General features: G+C 42.2%; 1 protein-coding gene across 4 annotated transcripts in view; it reads left to right on the top strand.

Moving 5' to 3' along the window:
- LOC115162856 (protein IWS1 homolog) overlaps window positions 1–17940 on the top strand; it is a 39500-nt gene that overhangs the window by 18511 nt on the left and 3049 nt on the right. For 3 of the 4 annotated variants that reach the window (XM_029714301.1, XM_029714298.1, XM_029714299.1), the window contains 4 exons: window positions 12773–12902; window positions 13017–13134; window positions 13451–13562; window positions 17428–17487. In XM_029714301.1, the coding sequence (XP_029570161.1) occupies window positions 12773–12902; window positions 13017–13134; window positions 13451–13562; window positions 17428–17487 (420 nt within the window). The remainder of the gene's footprint in view (window positions 1–12772; window positions 12903–13016; window positions 13135–13450; window positions 13563–17427; window positions 17488–17940) is intronic. The other variant, XM_029714302.1, reaches the window with a different exon arrangement.

Here is a 17940-nt window from a genome sequence, read left to right as displayed (position 1 = left end):
GTCTAGGTTGGAACTGTTGCTGTTAAAATTCAATAACTAATTTTCATTCTGAACTGGAACAAACTGATTGAGCACATCACACAGATGCATAACAGAACTGACACGCAGGCTTTTTGATGGTGCATCCCTAAGTATATGATCAGACCTACTGTACATCTTACTGTAGAAATTATTGTCGAAAGAAAGTCTAGGTTGGAGCTGTTGCTGTTAAAATAGAAGTCATTTTTATTCTGAACTGGAATAAACTGATTGATCCAGGCTGTATCACATCCAGACGCGATTGGGAGTCCCATAGGCGGCGCACAATTATCCCAGCGTCGACCAGGTTTGGCCGGGGTAGGCCGTCATTGTAAATAAGAATTTGTTCTTAACTGACTTGCCTAGTTAAATAAAGGTTCAATTAAAAAAAGAAAAACATTCACACAGATGTAGACCAGGAAAAAACACACACACACAGTCCTAATGAGAGATGTCTGGCTGGTTGAAGTTTTCAACAAGCAGGTCTATTCTGGGATCAGTTTTTGACAGTACAACACTGAGATGCTCAGCATTGAGACTGTTTCTGTACTTGTTTTTTAAGTAATCCAGAGTTGAGAACCCTGACTGACATGGGCATGTGGTGCCAAACTAGACCAGAACATCTACTGCTTTCTCAGGCAGGAGTCCGCTTCCTGCTGTAAATGAGCAACCCAGAACTGTGTGTGTTTGTCTCAAAAAGTACCTTGCTTCAATCAGTTTACTCCAATTCAGAATAAAAATGATGACTTGTATTTTAACAGCAACAGTTCCAACCTAGACTTGTTTTCAACAATAATTTCTACAGTAAGCTGTACAGTAGGCATGATAATTTTTCATCTTAATCTGTACTGCAACCCTAAGTAACAGTATCTAGCTAGCTTGCTTTGGCTAACGTTAGCTATTAGCTGTGTACAAGGCCAGGGGATTGTTTGAAAGAGAAACTCACATATACTACTATGAGATAGTACTCCCTTATTTCTGCTTATCACCTGTTTATAAAATGACAATGTCTTGCTAGCTGACTAACTTTTCCACTGTCGAAGCACTTTCCTGAAGCATTCTGCCCTGTTCTGAAATAATTCCCTGGGTATACCGTCACGCTGTGGATGTTTGGTCATGACGTGTCGTTATATGAATTTGTTCGTTTTGATTGCCTCATTACTAAGCACTTCCCCGAACAAAACACATTGAGGGAGCTTCTCGTTATTTCTCAAAGTTTGTATGAAAGAGGGAGAAACTCATCGGTGTATTGGCTTTTCATGACGATTGAGCTCAGTCAGAACTTGTGCTAGCATGAGACCATTTGATGACAGCGGTGGGAATGACAAATCAGTGGCTGACAGCGCATCATCTGCTGCTGAACGACAGCACTGCATCGTGTGTCGCTGAGTGCTCTTCAAGAAAACTGCAGAAAAAAGATCAGGTAAACCGCAAAGCACACGGGCGTCTCCCTATTGTGCAGCTGCCAAACTGAGCAGAGACCGCAGTTGCACTTGGCCAAATCAATTCCAATAATTCATTAAATAATTATACATTTACTCTGACACATCGCGACCCCCCCATTAACATACTTTAAGAAAGGCTAGTGTAGTTGAAGGGGAGGAGACAGGTTAAACAATGATTTTTAAGCCTTGAGACAATTGAGACATGGATTGTGTATGTGTGCCATTGAGGTTGAATGGGCAAGACAAAATATTAAAGTGCCTTTGAACGGGTTATGGTAGTATGTCCCAGGCGCACCTGCTTGAGTGTGTCAAGAACTGCAATGCTGCTGTGTTTTTCATGCTCAACAGTTTCCCGTTGGTGTCAAGACTAGCCCACCACCCAAAGGACATCCAGCTTTTGATACCTTGTAGAGTCCATTCCCAGACAAATTGAGGCTGTTCTGAGGGGAAAGGGGGCGTGCAACTCAATATTTGGAAGGTGTTCTTAATGTTTTGTACACGCTGTGTATTACAGGAGGTTCGTGGCACCTTTTAATTAGTGAGGACGGGCTCGTGGTAATGGCTGCAGCGGACTGAGTAGAATACTATCAAGTACATCAAAAGCGTAGTTTGATGCCATTCCATTCGCTCCATTCCAGCCATTATTATGAGCCGTCCTCACCCCTCAGCAGCCTCCACTGGTGTGTACAGTTCCAGTCAAAAGTTTGGACACACCTACTCATTCAAGGGTTTTTCTTTATTTTCTACATTGTAGAATAATAATAAAGACAAACTATGAAATAACACATGGAATCATGTACTAACCAAAAAAGTGTTTAAAAATCTAAATATATTTGGTTTTAGATTCTTCAAAGAAGCCACCCTTTGCCTTGATGACAGCTTTGCACACTTGGTATTCTCTCAACCAGCTTCATGAGGAACGCTTCAACAGTCTTGAAGGAGTTCCCTCATGCTGAGCACTTGTTGGCTGCTTTTTTTTTCACTCTGCGGTCCAACTCATCCCAAACCATCACAAAAGGGTTGAGGTCAGGTGATTGTGGAGGCCAGGTCATCTGATGCAGCACTCCATCACTCTCCTTGGTCAAATAGCCCTTACGCAGCCTGGAGGTGTGTTGGGTCATTGTCCTGTTGACGAACAAATGATAGTCTCACTAAGCGCACACCACATGGGATGGCATATCGCTGCAGAATGCTGTGGTAGCTATGCTGGTTAAGTGTGTCTTGAAATGAGTCACTGACAGTGTCACCAGCAAAGCACCATCACACCTCTTCCTCCATGCTTTATGGTGGGAACCACATGTGCAGAGATCATCCGTTCACCTACTCTACGTCTCACAAAGACACGGCGGTTGGAACCAAAAATCTCAAATTTGGACTCATTTCCACCGGTCTAAGGTCCATTGCTTGCGTTTCTTGACCCAAGCAAGTCTCTTCTTCTTATTGGTGTCTTTTAGTAGTGGTTTCTTTGCAACAATTCGACCATGTTAACTCGAATGAACTCATTCTCTGGAGCAGAGGTAACTCTGGATCTTCCTTTCCTGTGGCGGTCCTCATGCGAGCCAGTTTCATCATAGCGCTTGGTTTTTAAAACTGTTCTTGCAGAAAATGGCAAAGTTCTTGACATTTTTCAGATTGACTGACCATGTGTTTAAGTAATGATGGACTGTTGTTTCTCTTTGCTTATTTGGACTGATCTTGCCATAATGTGGACTTGGTCTTTTACCAAATAGGGTTATCTTCTGTATACCACCCCTACCTTGTCACAACACAACTGATTGGCTCAAATGCTAATGCATAAAGTAAAGAAGTAAAGAAATTCCACAAATTAACTTTTAACAAGGCACACCTGTTAATTGAAATCCATTCCAGGTGACTACCTCATGAAGCTGGTTGAGAGAATGAAAAGAGTGTGCAAAGCTGTCATCAAGGCGACGGGTGGCTACTTGAAGAATCTCAAATATAAAATATATTTTGATTTGTGTAACACGTTCTTGGTTACTACATGATTCCATATACCTGTTTCATAGTTTTGATGACTTCACTATTGTTCTTCAATGTAGAAAATAGTAAAAAATAAAAGAACCCCTTGAATGAGTAGGTGTCCAAACTTTTGACTGGTGGTGTGTGTGTGTATACACGTACAGTGCATTTGGAAAGTATTCAAACCCCTTGACTTTTTCCACATTTTGTTACGTGAGAGCCTTATTCTAAAATTGATTACATTTTTTCCCCCCCCCTCATAAATCTACACACGATACCCCATGATGACAAAGCAAAAACAGGGTTTTTAGAAATATTTGCAAATGTTTGCAAAATAAAAAATAAGTATTCAGACCCTTAACTCAGTACTTTGTTGAAGAACCTTTGGCAGTGATTACAGCCTCGTCTTCTTGGGTATGATGCTATAAGCTTGGCGCAACTGGATTTGGGGAGTTTCTCCCGTTCTTCTCTACAGATCCTTTCAAGCTCTGTCAGGTTGGATGGGGAGCGTCGCTGCACAGCTATTTTCAGATCTCTCCAGAGATGTTCGATCAGGTTCAAGTCCTGCCTCTGGCTCGGCCACTCAAGGACATTCCGAGACTTGTCCCGAAGCCACTCCTGCATTGTCTTGGCTGTGTGCTTAGGGATGTTGTCCTGTAGGAAGGTGAACCTTCGCCCCAGTCTGAGGTCCTGAGCTCTCTGGAGCAGGTTTTTATCAAGGATCTATCTACTTTGCTCTGTTCATCCTTCCTTCCATCCATCCTGACTAGTCTCCCAGTCCCTGCTGCTGAAAAACATCCTCACAGCAATGTGCAGCCACCTTTGCTTCATTGTAAGGATGGTGCCAGGTTTCATCCAGACATGACGCATGTCATTCAGGCCATAGAGTTAAATCTTGGTTTCATCAGACCAGATAATCTGGTTTCTAATGGTCTGAGAGACTTTAGGTGCCTTTTGGCATACTCCAAGCGGGACATTTTTGGGTACACTTCCCCCGATCTGTGCCTCGACACAATCCAGTCTCGGAGCTCAATCCAGTCTCGGACAATTCCTTTGACCTCATGGCTTGGTTTTTGCTCTGACCTGCACTGTCAACTATGGGACCTTTTATATAGACAGGTGTGTGCCTTTCCAAATCATGTCCAATCAATTGAATTTACCACAGGTGGACTCCAATCAAGTTGTGGAAACATCACAAGAATGATCAATGGAAACAGGATGCATCTGAGCTCAACTTCGATTCTCATAACAAAGGGTCTGAATACTTATGTAAATAGGTATTTCTGTTTTTTTATTTAATGTGCAAACATTTCCCCAAAAATGTTTTTGCCTTGGCATTATGTGTAGGTTGCTGAGATGATTTAATACATTTTTGAATAATGCTGTAATGGAACAAAATGTGGGAAAAGTCAAGGGGTCTGTGTACTTTCTTAAGGTAGTGTGTGTGTGTTTTACATACACTACCGTTCAAAAGTTTGGGGTCACTTAGATTTTTTTTTTTTTTTAAGAAAAGCAAAAAATAAATTGCCCATTAAAATAACATCAAATTGATCAGAAATAGTGTAGACATTGTTAATGTTGTAAATGACTATTGTATCTGGAAACGGCTGATTATATATATTTTTTTATTAATTTTTTTTAAAATGGAAAATCTACATAGGTGTACAGAGGCCCATTATCAGCAACCATCACTCCTGTGTTCCAATGGCACGTTGTGTTAGCTAATCCAAGTTGATCATCTTAATAGCCTAATTGATCATTAGAAAATCCATTTGCAATTATGTTAGCACAGCTGAAAACTGTTGTCCTGATTTAAAGAAGCAATAAAACTGGCCTTCTTTAGACTAGTTGAGTATCCTGGAGCATCAGCATTTGTGGGTTCGATTACAGGCTCAAAATAGGCAGAAACAAAGCCCTTTCTTCTGAATCCTGTCAGTCTATTCTTGTTCTGAGAAATGAAGGCTATTCCATGCAAGAAATTGCCAAGAAACTTAAGATCTCGTACAATGCTGTGTACTACTCCCTTCACAGAACAGTGCAAACTGGCTCCAACCAGAATAGAAAGAGTGGGAGGCCCCCTTCCACAACTGAGCAAGAGGACAAGTACATTAGTGTCTAGTTTGAGAAACCGATGCCTCAAGTCCCCAACTGGCCGCTTCATTAAATAGTACCCGCAAAACACCAGTCTCAACGTCAACAGTGAAGAGGCGACTCCGGGATGCTGGCCTTCAACTGGCAGCTTCATTAAATAGTTTTCAGCTGTGCTAATATAATTGCAAAAGTGTTTTCTAATGAACAATTGGCCTTTTAAAATGACAAACTTGGATTAGCTAACACAACGTGCCATTGGAACACAGGAGTGATGGTTGCTGATGGTTGCTGGCCTCTGTACGCCTATGTAAATATTCCATAAAAAAATCAGCTGTTTCCAGCTTCAGTTGTCATTTACAACATTAACTATGTCTACACTGTATTTCTGATCCAAAAACAAGGACATTTCTGAGTGACCCCAAACCTTTGAACTGGTGTGTGTGTGTGTGTTTTAGATGTGTTTTTATATATATGTATACACACTCTCTGAGTGTACAAAACAGGGACACCTTCCTAATATTGAGTTGCACCGCCTTTCTTCCCTCAGAACAGCTTCAATTCATCGGGTCATGTACTCTAAGGTTTCGAAAGCATTCCACAGGGAAAGTGCCCATGTTCACTCCAATGCTTCCCACAGTTAAGTTGGCTGGATGTCCTTTGGGTGGTGGACAATTCTTGATACACAAAGGAAATTGTTCAGCGTGAAGACCCCAGCAGCATTGCAGATCTTGACACTTAAACAGGTGTGCCTGAAACTTACTATCATACCCCGTTCAAAGGTACTTTAATCTTTTGTCTTGCCCATTCACCCTCTGAGTTGTACACATACGCAATCCATGTCTCAAGGCTTTAAAAAAATATTTCTTTAACCTGTCTCCTCCCCTTCATCTCTACTGATTTTGAAGTGGATTGAACAAGTGATATCAATGAGGGATAATAGATTCACCTGGTCAGTCTGTCATGGAAAGAGCAGATGTTCTTAATGTTTAATGTGTACTTGGTGTGTGTATACAGTACCTGTCAAGTTTGGACACATCTACTCATTCCAGGGTTTTTCTTTATTTTTACTATTTTCTACATTGTAGAATAATAGTGAAGACATCAACACTATGAAATAACATATGGAATCATGTAGTAACCAAAATACTGTTGAACAAATCAAAATATATTTGAGATTCTTCAAGTAGCCACACTTTGCCTTGATGACAGCTTTGCACACTCTTGGCATTCACTCAACCATCTTCATGAGGTAGTCTCCTTGAATGCATTTCAATGAACAGGTGTGCGTTGTTAGAAGTCAATTTGTGGAATATTTTCCTTAATACGTTTGAACCAATCAGTTGTGTTGTGACAAGGTTGAGGTGGTATACAGAAGATAACCCTATTTGGTAAAAGACCAAGTCCATATTATGGCAAGAACAGCTCAAATAAGCAGTCCATCATTACTTTAAGACATGAAGGTCAGTCAATCTGGAATATTTCAAGAACTTTTAAAGTTTCTTCAAGTGCAGTCACAAAAACCATCAAGCACTATGATGAAACTGGCTCTCGTGAGGACCGCCACAGGAAAGGAAGACCTAGAGATCAGATTAAATCAAAGTTTATTTGTCACGTGCGCTGAATACAACAGGTGTAGACCTTACAATGAAATGCTTACTTACAGGCTCTAACCAATAGTGCAAAAAAAGGTATTAGGTGAACAATGGGTAGGTAAAGAAATAAAAACAACAGTAAAAAAGACAGGCTATATACAGTAGCGAGGCTATATACAGTAGCGAGGCTACATACAGACACTGGTTAGTCAGGCTGATTTGAGGTAGTATGTACATGTAGATATGGTTAAAGTGACTGTGCATATATGATGAACAGAGAGTAGCAGTAGCGTAAAAGAGGGGTTGGCGGGTGGTAGGTGGGGCACAATGCAGATAGCCCGGTTAGCCAATGTGCGGGTGCAGTGGTTAGTCGGCCCAATTGAGGTAGTATGTACATGAGTGTATAGTTATAGTGACTATGCATATATGATAAACAGAGAGTAGCAGCAGTGTAAAAAGAGGGGTTGTGGGGGGGCTCACAATGCAAGTAGTCCAGGTAGGCATTTGATTACCTGTTCAGGAGTCTTATGGCTTGGGGGTAAAAACTGTTGAGAAGCCTTTTTTGTCCAAGTCTTGGCACCGGTACCACTTGCCATGCAATATTAGAGAGAACAGTCTATGACTGGTGGCTGGGGTTTTTGACAATTTTTAGGGCCTTCCTCTGTAGAGGTCCTGGATGGCAGGCAGCTTAGCCCCAGTGATGTACTGGGCCGTACGCACTACCCTTTGTAGTGCCTTGCGGTCAGAAGCCGAGCAATTGCCGTACCAGGCAGTGATGCAACCAGTCAGGATGCTCTCATTGTTGCAGAACCTGTAGAACCTTTTGAGGATCTCAGGACCCATGCCAAATCTTTTTAGTTTCCTGAGGGGGAATAGGCTTTGTCGCGCCCTCTTCACGACTGTCTTGGTGTGTTTGGACCATTCTGGTTTGTTGTTGATGTGGACACCAAGGATCTTGACGCTCTCAACTTGCTCCACTACAGCCCCGTCGATGAGAATGGGGGCGTGCTCGGTCCTCCTTTTCCTGTAGTCCACAATCATCTCCTTAGGCTTGGTTATGTTGAGGGATAGGTTGTTATTCTGGCACCACCCGGCCAGGTCTCTGACCTCCCTATAGGCTGTCTCGTTGTTGTCGGTGATCAGGCCTACCACTGTTTCGTCTGCAAACTTAATGGTGTTGGAGTCGTGCCTGGCCATGCAGTTGTGGGTGAACAGGGAGTACAGGAGGGGACTAGGCACGCACCCCTGGGGAGCTCCAGTGATGAGGATAAGCGTGGCAGATGTGTTGCTACCTACCCTCACCACCTGGTGGTGGACCGTCAGGAAGTCCAGGATCCAGTTGCAGAGGGAGGTGTTTAGTCCCAGGATCCTTAGCTTAGTGATGAGCTTTGACGGTACTATGGTGTTGAACGCTGAGCTGTAGTCAATAAATAGCATTCTCACATAAGTGTTCCTTTTGTCCAGGTGGGAAAGGGCAGTGTGGAGTGCAATAGAGAGTGCATCATCTGTGGATCTGTTTGGACGGTATGCAAATTGGAGTGGGTCTAAGGTTTCTGGGATGATGGTGTTGATGTGAGCCATTACCAACCTTTCAAAGCACTTCATGGCTACAGACGTGGGTCTGTAGTCATTTAGGCAGGTTGCCTTTGTGTTCTTGGGCACAGGGACTATGGTGGTCTGCTTAAAACATGTTGGTATTACAGACTCAATCAGGGACATTTTGAAAATGTTGGTGAAGACACCTGCCAGTTGGTCAGCACATGCCTGGAGCACACGTCCTGCTAATCCGTCTGGCCTCGCATCCTTGTGTATGTTGACCTGCTTAAAGGTCTTACTCACGTCGGCTACGGAGAGCTTGATCACACAGTCGTCCGGAACAGCTGATGCTCTCATGCATGCCTCAGTGTTGCTTGCCTCGAAGTGAGCATAGAAGTGATTTTAGGACAGTTGACTCTAATGAACTTATTCTCTGCAGCAGAGGATAAGTTCATTAGAGTTAACTGCACCTCAGAAATTGCAGCCCTAATAAATGCTTTAGAGTTCATCTAACAGTCACATCTCAACATCAACTGTTCAGAGGAGCATGTGTGAATCAGGCCTTCATGGTCAAATTGCTGAAAAGAAACCACTACTAAAGGACAACAATAAGAAGAGACTTGCCTGGACCAAGAAACATGTGCAATGGACATTCGACCGGTGGACATCTGTCCTTTTGGCCTGATGAGTCTAAATTTGAGATTTTTGTTTCCAACCGCTGTGTCTTTGTGAGACGCAGAGTAAGTGAACGGATGATCTCTGCATGTCTGGTTCCCTCTCTGAAGCATGGAGAAGGTGTGATGGTGTGGGGGTGCTTTGCTGGTGACACTGTGATTTATTTAGAATTCAAGGCTTACTTATCCAGCATGGCTACCACAGCGATACGCCATCCCATCTGGTTTGCGCTTAGTGGGACTATCATTTCTTTTTCAGCAGGACGATGACCCAAAACACACCTCCAGGTTGTGTAAGGGCTATTTGATCAAGGAGAGTGATGTAGTGCTGCATCAGATGACCTGGCCTACACAATCATCTGACCTCAATCCAATTGAGATGGTTTGGGATGAGTTGGACTGCAGAGGGAAGGAATACCATCCAACAATTGCTCAGCATATCTTGCAGATCAGTGGGACGGTAGCGTCCCACCTGGCCAACATCCGGTGAAATGGCAGAGTGCCAAATTCAAATTAAATTACTATAAATATAAAACTTTCATGAAATCACAAGTGCAATACATCAAAATGAAGCTTAACTTGTTGTTAATCCAGCCAAGGCGTCAGATTTCAAAAAGGCTTTACTGCGAAAGCAAACCATGCGATTATCTGAGGACAGCATCCAGCACACAAATGCATAACAAATCATTTTCAACCAGGGAGTTTGCGACACAAAAGTCAGAAATAGCCATATAATATATGCCTTACCTTTTGAAGGTCTTCTTCTGTTGGCACTCCAAAATGTCCCAGAAATATCACAAATGGTCCTTTTGTTCGATAATGTCCTTTTTATGTCTCAAAAATGTCAATTTATTTGGCGCGTTTGATTCAGAAATATACCGGTTTCAACTCGCCCAACATGCCTACAAAGTATCTAATAAGTTACCTGTAAACTTGGTCCAAACATTTCAAACAACATTCCTAATCCTTCCTCTGGTATCCTAAAACGTAAATAAACGATAAAATTTAAGACGGGATAATCTGTTTTCAATACCGAAGAAAAATACCACGGAGCACACTCCTGTGTACGCGCAATAAAAGACTTCAGCCCTTCACAGTGACGCGAACAATTTCCAGCCGTACTTCATTCCTGAAAAGAAAAACATCAACCAATTTCTAAAGACTGTTGACATCTAGTGGAAGCCATAGGAACTGCAACGAGGGCCCTAATAAATCAGGATTCCCAATGAAAACTAGTGGAAAACACAATGATGGAAAATGTTTTTCCCTGGATGGATTGTGCTCGGGGTTTCGCCTGCCAAATCAGTTCTGTTATACTCAGACATTATTCTAACAGTTTTAGAAACTTCAGAGTGTTTACTATCCAAATCTTATATGTATATCCTAGCTTCTGGGCCTGAGAAACAGGCAGTTTACTTTGGGCACGCTTTTCATCCGGATGTGAAAATACTGCCCCATATCCCGAGGAAGATATGTGGGAACTCCTTCAAGACTGTTGGAAAAGCATTACAGGTGAAGCTGGTTGAGAGAATGCCTTGATGACAGCTTTGCACACTCTTGGCAAAGGGTGGCTACTTAGAAGAATCTAAAATATAAATGTTTTAACACTTTTTGTTACTACATGATGTGTTATTTCATAGTTTTGATGTCTTCACTATTCTACAATGTAGAAAATACTAAAAATAAAGGAAAACCATTGAATGAGTAGGTGTGTCCAAACTTTTGACTGGTACTGTGTGTGTATGTGTAGGACCAGTTGTAGTCGGAAGTTTACATTCACCTTAGCCAAATACGTTTAAACTCAGTTTTTCACAATTCCTGACATTTAATCCTAGTAATAGTTCTCTGTCTTAGGTCAGTTAGGATCACCAATTTTATTTTAAGAATGTGAAATGTCAGAATAATAGTAGAGAGAATGATTTATTTCAGATTTTATTTATTTCATCACATTCCCAGTGGGTCAGAAGTTTACATACATACACTCAATTAGTATTTGGTAGCATAGCCTTTAAATTGTTCAACTTACATTTTTTTTACATTTGCATTTTAGTCATTTAGCAGACGCTCTTATCCAGAGCGACTTACAGTAGTGAATGCATACATTTCATACATTTTTGTACTGGCTCCCCATGGGAATCGAACCCACAACCCTGGCGTTGCAAACACAATGCTCTACCAACTGAGCCACAGGAAATGTCCTCTGGTCTAAAGAAACAAAAATAGAACTGTTTAGCCATAATGGCCATCATTTTTCGGTCAACTTGGGTCAAACGTTTCGGGTAGCCTTCCACATGCTTCCCACAATAAGTTGGGAGAATTTTGGCCCATTCCTCCTGACTGAGCTGGTGTAACTGAGTTAGGTTTGTAGGCCTCCTTGCTCGAAAACTCTTTTTCAGTTCTGCCCACAAATGTTCTATAGGATTGAGGTCAGGGCTTTGTGATGGCCACTCCAATACCTTGACTTTGTTGTCCTTAAGCCATTTTGCCACAACTTTGGAAGTATGCTTGGGGTCATTGTCCATTTGGAAGACCCATTTGCGTCCAAGCTTTAACATCCTGACTGATGTCTTGAGATGTTGCTTCAATATATCCATATAATTTTCCTTGCCTCATGATGCCATCTATTTTGTGAAGTGCACTAGTCCCTCCTGCAACAAAGCACCCCCACAACATGATGCTGCCACCCCCGTGCTTCACGGTTGGGATGGTGTTCTTCGGCTTGCAAGCCTCCCCCTTTTTCCTCCAAACATAATGATGGCCATTATGGCTAAACAGTTCTATTTTTGTTTCATCAGACCAGAGGACATTTCTCCAAAAAGTATGATCTTTGTCCCCATGTGCAGTTGCAAACCGTAGTCTGGCTTTTTTATGGCGGTTTTGCAGCAGTGGCTTTTTCCTTGCTGAGTGGCCTTTCAGGTTATGTCGATATAGGACTCCTCCAGCATCTTCACAAGGTCCTTTGCTGTTGTTCTGGGATTGATTTGCACTTTTCGCACCAAAGTACGTTCATCTCTAGGAGACAGAACGCGTCTCGTTCCTGAGCGGTATGACGGCTGAATGGTCCCATGGTGTTTTATTATTTGGTACTATTGTTTGTACAGATGAACGTGGTACCTTCAGGCATTTGGATATTGCTCCCAAGGATGAACCAGACTTGTGGAGTGGTTGAAAAACAAGTTTTAATTACTCCAACCTTAGTGTATGTAAACTTCTGACTTCAACTGTGTATATGTGTGTGTGTGTGTGTATATATATATATATATATATATATATATATATATATATTTATATTATATTATATTATATTTATTTATTTATTTATTATCTCTGACTGAATGATTTGAGTTTAAATTATAATGTAGTACCATTGAGTTTTCATGTAGCACATTGGTGTTTTTGGATGCGTATATGGTCTGACGTGTGTGTGCGCGTTCAGGCAAGACCTCAAGGAGACGTTCATCGACAGCGGGGTGATGTCGGCTATCAAGGAGTGGATCGGCCCGCTGCCAGATAAGAGTCTTCCGGCCCTCAAAATCAGAGAGGATCTTCTCAAGATTCTACAGGAAGTAAGTGCTAGGGATTCCATTTCCACAACCCCCTCCCCCCCCCCGAGACGTCACCATGGTTTTTAATCTTTATAAAGACCTGTGTTTTCAAATGGTAATCCGTTCTCCCCCCAGCTCCCCAGTGTGAGTCAGGAGACTCTCAAACACAGCGGGATAGGCCGAGCCGTCATGTTCCTATACAAACACCCCAAGGAGTCGCGCCCCAACAAGGACCTCGCCCTCAAACTCATCAGTAAGTCCCCTACATACCTATACTCAAAAACATATAAAATGTGCATTCAATAATGTGCATCTGGCTGAAGTAATAGCTGACCAAGTATTGTCAGACTGAGTCAAGTAAAGAATGAATTAGGTCATTAAAGGGTTAAAAAGATTCTCTCATTTTCACTCAACTGTTTCATAGTGTTGTTTTTTTCAAGTTCCAGCAGCTTCTAGTTAGCATGTAGCAATGGGACACGGCCCCTCTGTAGAGGTTTGTTTGGGTGTTGGTGTTATTGCTAGAGTATGATTATTGATAGTGGGTATTGATACTTGCTGTGTCTGTACAGACGAGTGGTCCAGGCCCATCTTTGGCCTGACGTCTAACTACAAGGGCATGACACGCGAGGAGAGACAACAGAGAGACCTCGACCAGCAGATGCCGCAAAAAAGACGCCTCAGGTAAATGTGCGCGCACACACCCCAGGGTTTCCGTTAGGACAATGTGGAGCTGGAAAACGTGACCAGGAAGTCTTTTTTTATTTACCGGACCCATATGCATTGGGTGCATAACCTATTCGAGTGTAGACCAACATCGCTCAGAAGGATAGATATCACATTTAGATTATGGCAACTCATGTATTGAAGAGGACAATAAAGCATTTTCAAACATGTATCGAAATGCAATTCGCGGGAAAACACGTTTCTAAACAGCTCACCTGATAGCGGTTATGATGTGACGGAGATTAAAATCTAAAGATTTTTTCAAACTTTACAGTTGGCACTATGCATTGGGGCAGGTAGCGTTCACCTGGCATCCGCCAAACCCAGATTAGTCTGTCAAACTGCCAGATGAAGAAGCGTGATTCATCACTCCAGAGAACGTGTTTCCACTGCTCCAGAGTCCAATGGCAGCGAGCTTTACACCACTCAAGTCGACACTTGGCATTGCGCATGGTGATCTAAGGCTGATCCACCATGGAGCAGCCTTAGACAACCATGAAGCTCCAGATGAACAGTTGTTGTGCTGACGTTGCTCCCAGAGGCAGTTTGGAACTCGGTGGTGAGTGTTGCAATTGAGGACAGACTGTTTTTACTTGCTTCAGCACTTGCCTGTCCCGTTCTGTGCGCTTGTGTGGCCTACCACTTCGCGGCTGAGTCGTTGTTGCTCCTAGACGTTTCCACTTCAGAATAACAGCACTTACAGTTGACCGAATCAGCTCTAGCAGGGCAGAAATTTGACCAACTGACTTGTTCTGAACCTACAATGCCTCCGGAAAGTACTCAGACACCTTGACTGTTTCCATTGGTCATCCTTTCTTCAACTTGATTGGAGTCCACCTGTGGTAAATTAAATTGATTGGACATGCTTTGGAAAGGCACACATCTGTCTATATAAGGTCCCACAGTTGACAGTGCATGTCAGAACAAAAACCAAGCCATGAGGTCCAAGTAATTGTTCCTAGAGCTTCGAGACAGGATTGTATCAAGGCACAGATCTGGGGAAGGGTTCCAAAACATTTCTCCAGCATTGAAAGTCCCCAAGAACACAGTGGCCTCCATCATTCTTAAATGGAAGAAGTTTGGAACCACCAAGACTCTTCCTAGAGCTGGCTGCCTGGCCAAACTGAGCAATCGGGGGAGAAGGGCCTTGGTCAGGGAGGTGACCAAGAACTTGATGGTCACTCTGACAGAGCTCTAGAGTTTCTCTGTGTTTGCCAAAAGGCACCTAAAGACTCTGACCATAAGAAACTAGATTCTCTGGTCTGACGAAACCAAGATTGAACTCTTTCGCCTGAATGCCAAGCATCTGGAGGAAACCTGGCACCATCCCTACGGTAAAGCATGGTGGTAGCAGCATCATGCTGAGATATTTTTTAGTGGCAGGGTCTGGGAAACTAGTCAGGATTGAGGGAAAGTTGACCGGAGCAAAGTACATAAAGCTCCTTGATGAAAACCTGCTCCAGAGCGCTCAGGACCTCAGGCTGGGGTGAAGGTTCACCTTCCAACGGGACAACGACCCTAAGCTACACAGCCAAGACAACGCAAGTGTGTGGCCCAGCCAGAGCCCGTACTTGAACCCGATCGAACGTCTCTGGAGAGACCTGAAAATAGCTGTGCAGCAAAGTTCCCCATCCAACCAAACAGAGCTTGAGAGGATCTGCGGAGAAGAATGTGAGAAATTCTCTAAATACAGGTGTGCCAAGCTTATAGCATCATACCCAAGACTCGAGGCTGTAATCGCTTCCAGATGTGCTTGAACGAAGTACTGAGTGAAGGGTCTGAATACTTATGTAAATGTGATATTTCAGTTTTTTATTTTAATACATTTGCAAACATTTCTGAAAACCTGTTTTTGCTTTGTCATTATGGGGTATTGTGTGTAGATGTTACATAACAAAAATGATGTTACATAACAAAATGGAAAGTCAAGGTGTCTGAATACTTTCTGAATGCACTGAATGTAATATATACCGTGTCCATAAAATGTATATAATCTTGTATGTTTTTGTTAGTCCCATTTACGCTTGGCGCAACCCCTCCCATCTATTTCTGAAAACCATCCAGTTTTGATTTCTATTTGCCATATATTTTTCAGCTGTGCTGTGATATTTCACAAAAGTTCTGAATCGAGGCTCATTAGTTTATTTTTTTATTTTTTTAAATAGCTGTGGATTGTTTCAAATCACAAGCAGTTTGGATAGCGCACGTGTCAATAACCGTAAATGATTATTGAGTTGCGGATGACAGTGAAAATAATCTAAAATATGTGTGCCGATAGTGTCTCGTGTATGGCAATTGTTTCATTGTGTATATTGTTTGCCTTGTTATTTATTTTTTATTAATTAGTAATTTTACTGTTAATTCTCGAAGTTGAAACGTTGTTTACAGAGTTCACTACCTGCTACACGGTTTATTTTAGAACCATTTACGAGATTTATCCGTTTTCTTCATTGTCTTTTGTTTGTAGTGCTCCATGTGAGGCGAATGATAACATATTACAATTATAGTTCCTCACAGTAAGCTATTTTGAAATATCCTCTGTGTGAAAGAGCAATGGAAGTTATAGACCTACTGCTGCATTGGCCTATAGGCTATGAATTCCTTGCGCTCATTTCTTCAGCCGCCAATGGATCACGGTGTATCAATGTGTCCATATGGCAGAGGCTGGTGACCTCACATTAGTTGACTTAACTTTCACATTTGTAGAATTTTAATTCAGATTTTTATGATTAACCACTTGACAATGATTTTAAGAAACAAAAACGTTATTACTGCAATGAAACTGTTCCACGAAAATGCTCCTATGAAAATCAAAACTAGCCCTCCCACCCTTTCCATTCTGGTAGAAATGGTAGGATAAATTGCATGCTTCCCTCAACTTGAAACTCACACACTGCCTATGAAGTCTTTATAAAATAATTTCCTCCCAAGTTTATGCTGGAATTTAGCCTATAGGCTACTTTGAAGCATGGTAAGACATGCCTCATAATATGAAATAAATGTAGGTTTCAAACAATTAAGTATGTTTTCATAATGCATACTGCCTCGAGCTCATATTGTAAATTGGTGGGTGATGTTTCCTGCACTTGAATGGTAAATAGTTGTGCTTCAATTACCAGTTGAGAAATAAAAGTAGTAGTCCTTTTCAATCGTGCACCAAAACGGTTTTAAACACACGATTTGCATTTAGAATTGTTGCGCAGTAAATGGGCTTATTATAAAAGCACGTTTTACTCCAGCAGCAACCAACTGAGGAGCTGCAGGAGAAAATCCTGCAATATATAGGCGGTGATATTTGGATAAATAAGATACTAACGAAAATACACACAGGCCAATTTAATTCCACGAAATTATGCAAATTAACCTATAGACCGATAAGCATGACTGTCAAATCTATTTACATCAACTGGTATTTTCATCAATTAATAAAACTTGCAATGAGATTTTGTTTCTCCCGGTCATTTTTATCGGCTTCATTTCTTTCAGCGGACGAAAGCCTTGCCGGCTAATGGAAACCCTAACACACACTCATAGATGTCCCACACATACGCTCACTTGTTATACAATATACCCCCTTAAACACATGCATGCAGTTGTCTCATGTGATCACAGTAGACATGATCTGTTCACTCCAACCAAACCCCTCCCACCCTTTCCAGCTCATTGTCCCACTGTTCCTATCTATTCCTCCTGCCTGTCCTCCATTCATCCACTTTTCAGTCCTCACACTCCTCCTTTCACTGTGTCACTCTGCTCATATTTGTCAAATCCCCCTCTCTCTCCATGACTGTCTACTTCCCAACGTGCCCCCCCCCCCCCCCAGTCAGCCCCAAAAGGTGGAGAGGTCCAAAGAACCGGATGTCTTCTCCCCGCAGCAACTCAGGTTCAGTGTGGTTGCATGATTGCTCCGCCACACGAGTGACTTTGGCTGCAGTCAGATTTTCAACCCCCCAGGTTGTTACATCTGGTGATGTTTTTTTCCCCCCAGAGACAATGATAGTTGTTGGTATGAATGATAGTAGAAGAGTCAGATTGAGCCTAGAGTTACTGAGGCTTTGTTGTGAGTATGGCTTCATTTTGAGCAGTTAGAAAGGCTTCTTTGTAAGCGTATTGTTTGTGTGGGAGATTCTCTTCATTTTAACCATGTTGGATCAGTGTTTGCTGTTGTAACTCTTAACCATGTCTGTCAGAAGCTAAAACGCGTCACTGGGCCAGGGCTTCGATCTTGGCACAAAGCAGAGTATAGCTATGGATCTCTTCCTCAGTTAGCAGTGAAGGTTGTCTGGCCATTTGCCCTCCCGCTGACCTTTTAACCCTAACCTCTGTGTACTTTATC

This window comes from Salmo trutta, chromosome 26 (genome assembly GCF_901001165.1).
Source record: "Salmo trutta chromosome 26, fSalTru1.1, whole genome shotgun sequence".
NCBI lineage: Eukaryota > Metazoa > Chordata > Actinopteri > Salmoniformes > Salmonidae > Salmo > Salmo trutta.
This window is presented reverse-complemented; position numbering and strand designations above follow the sequence as displayed.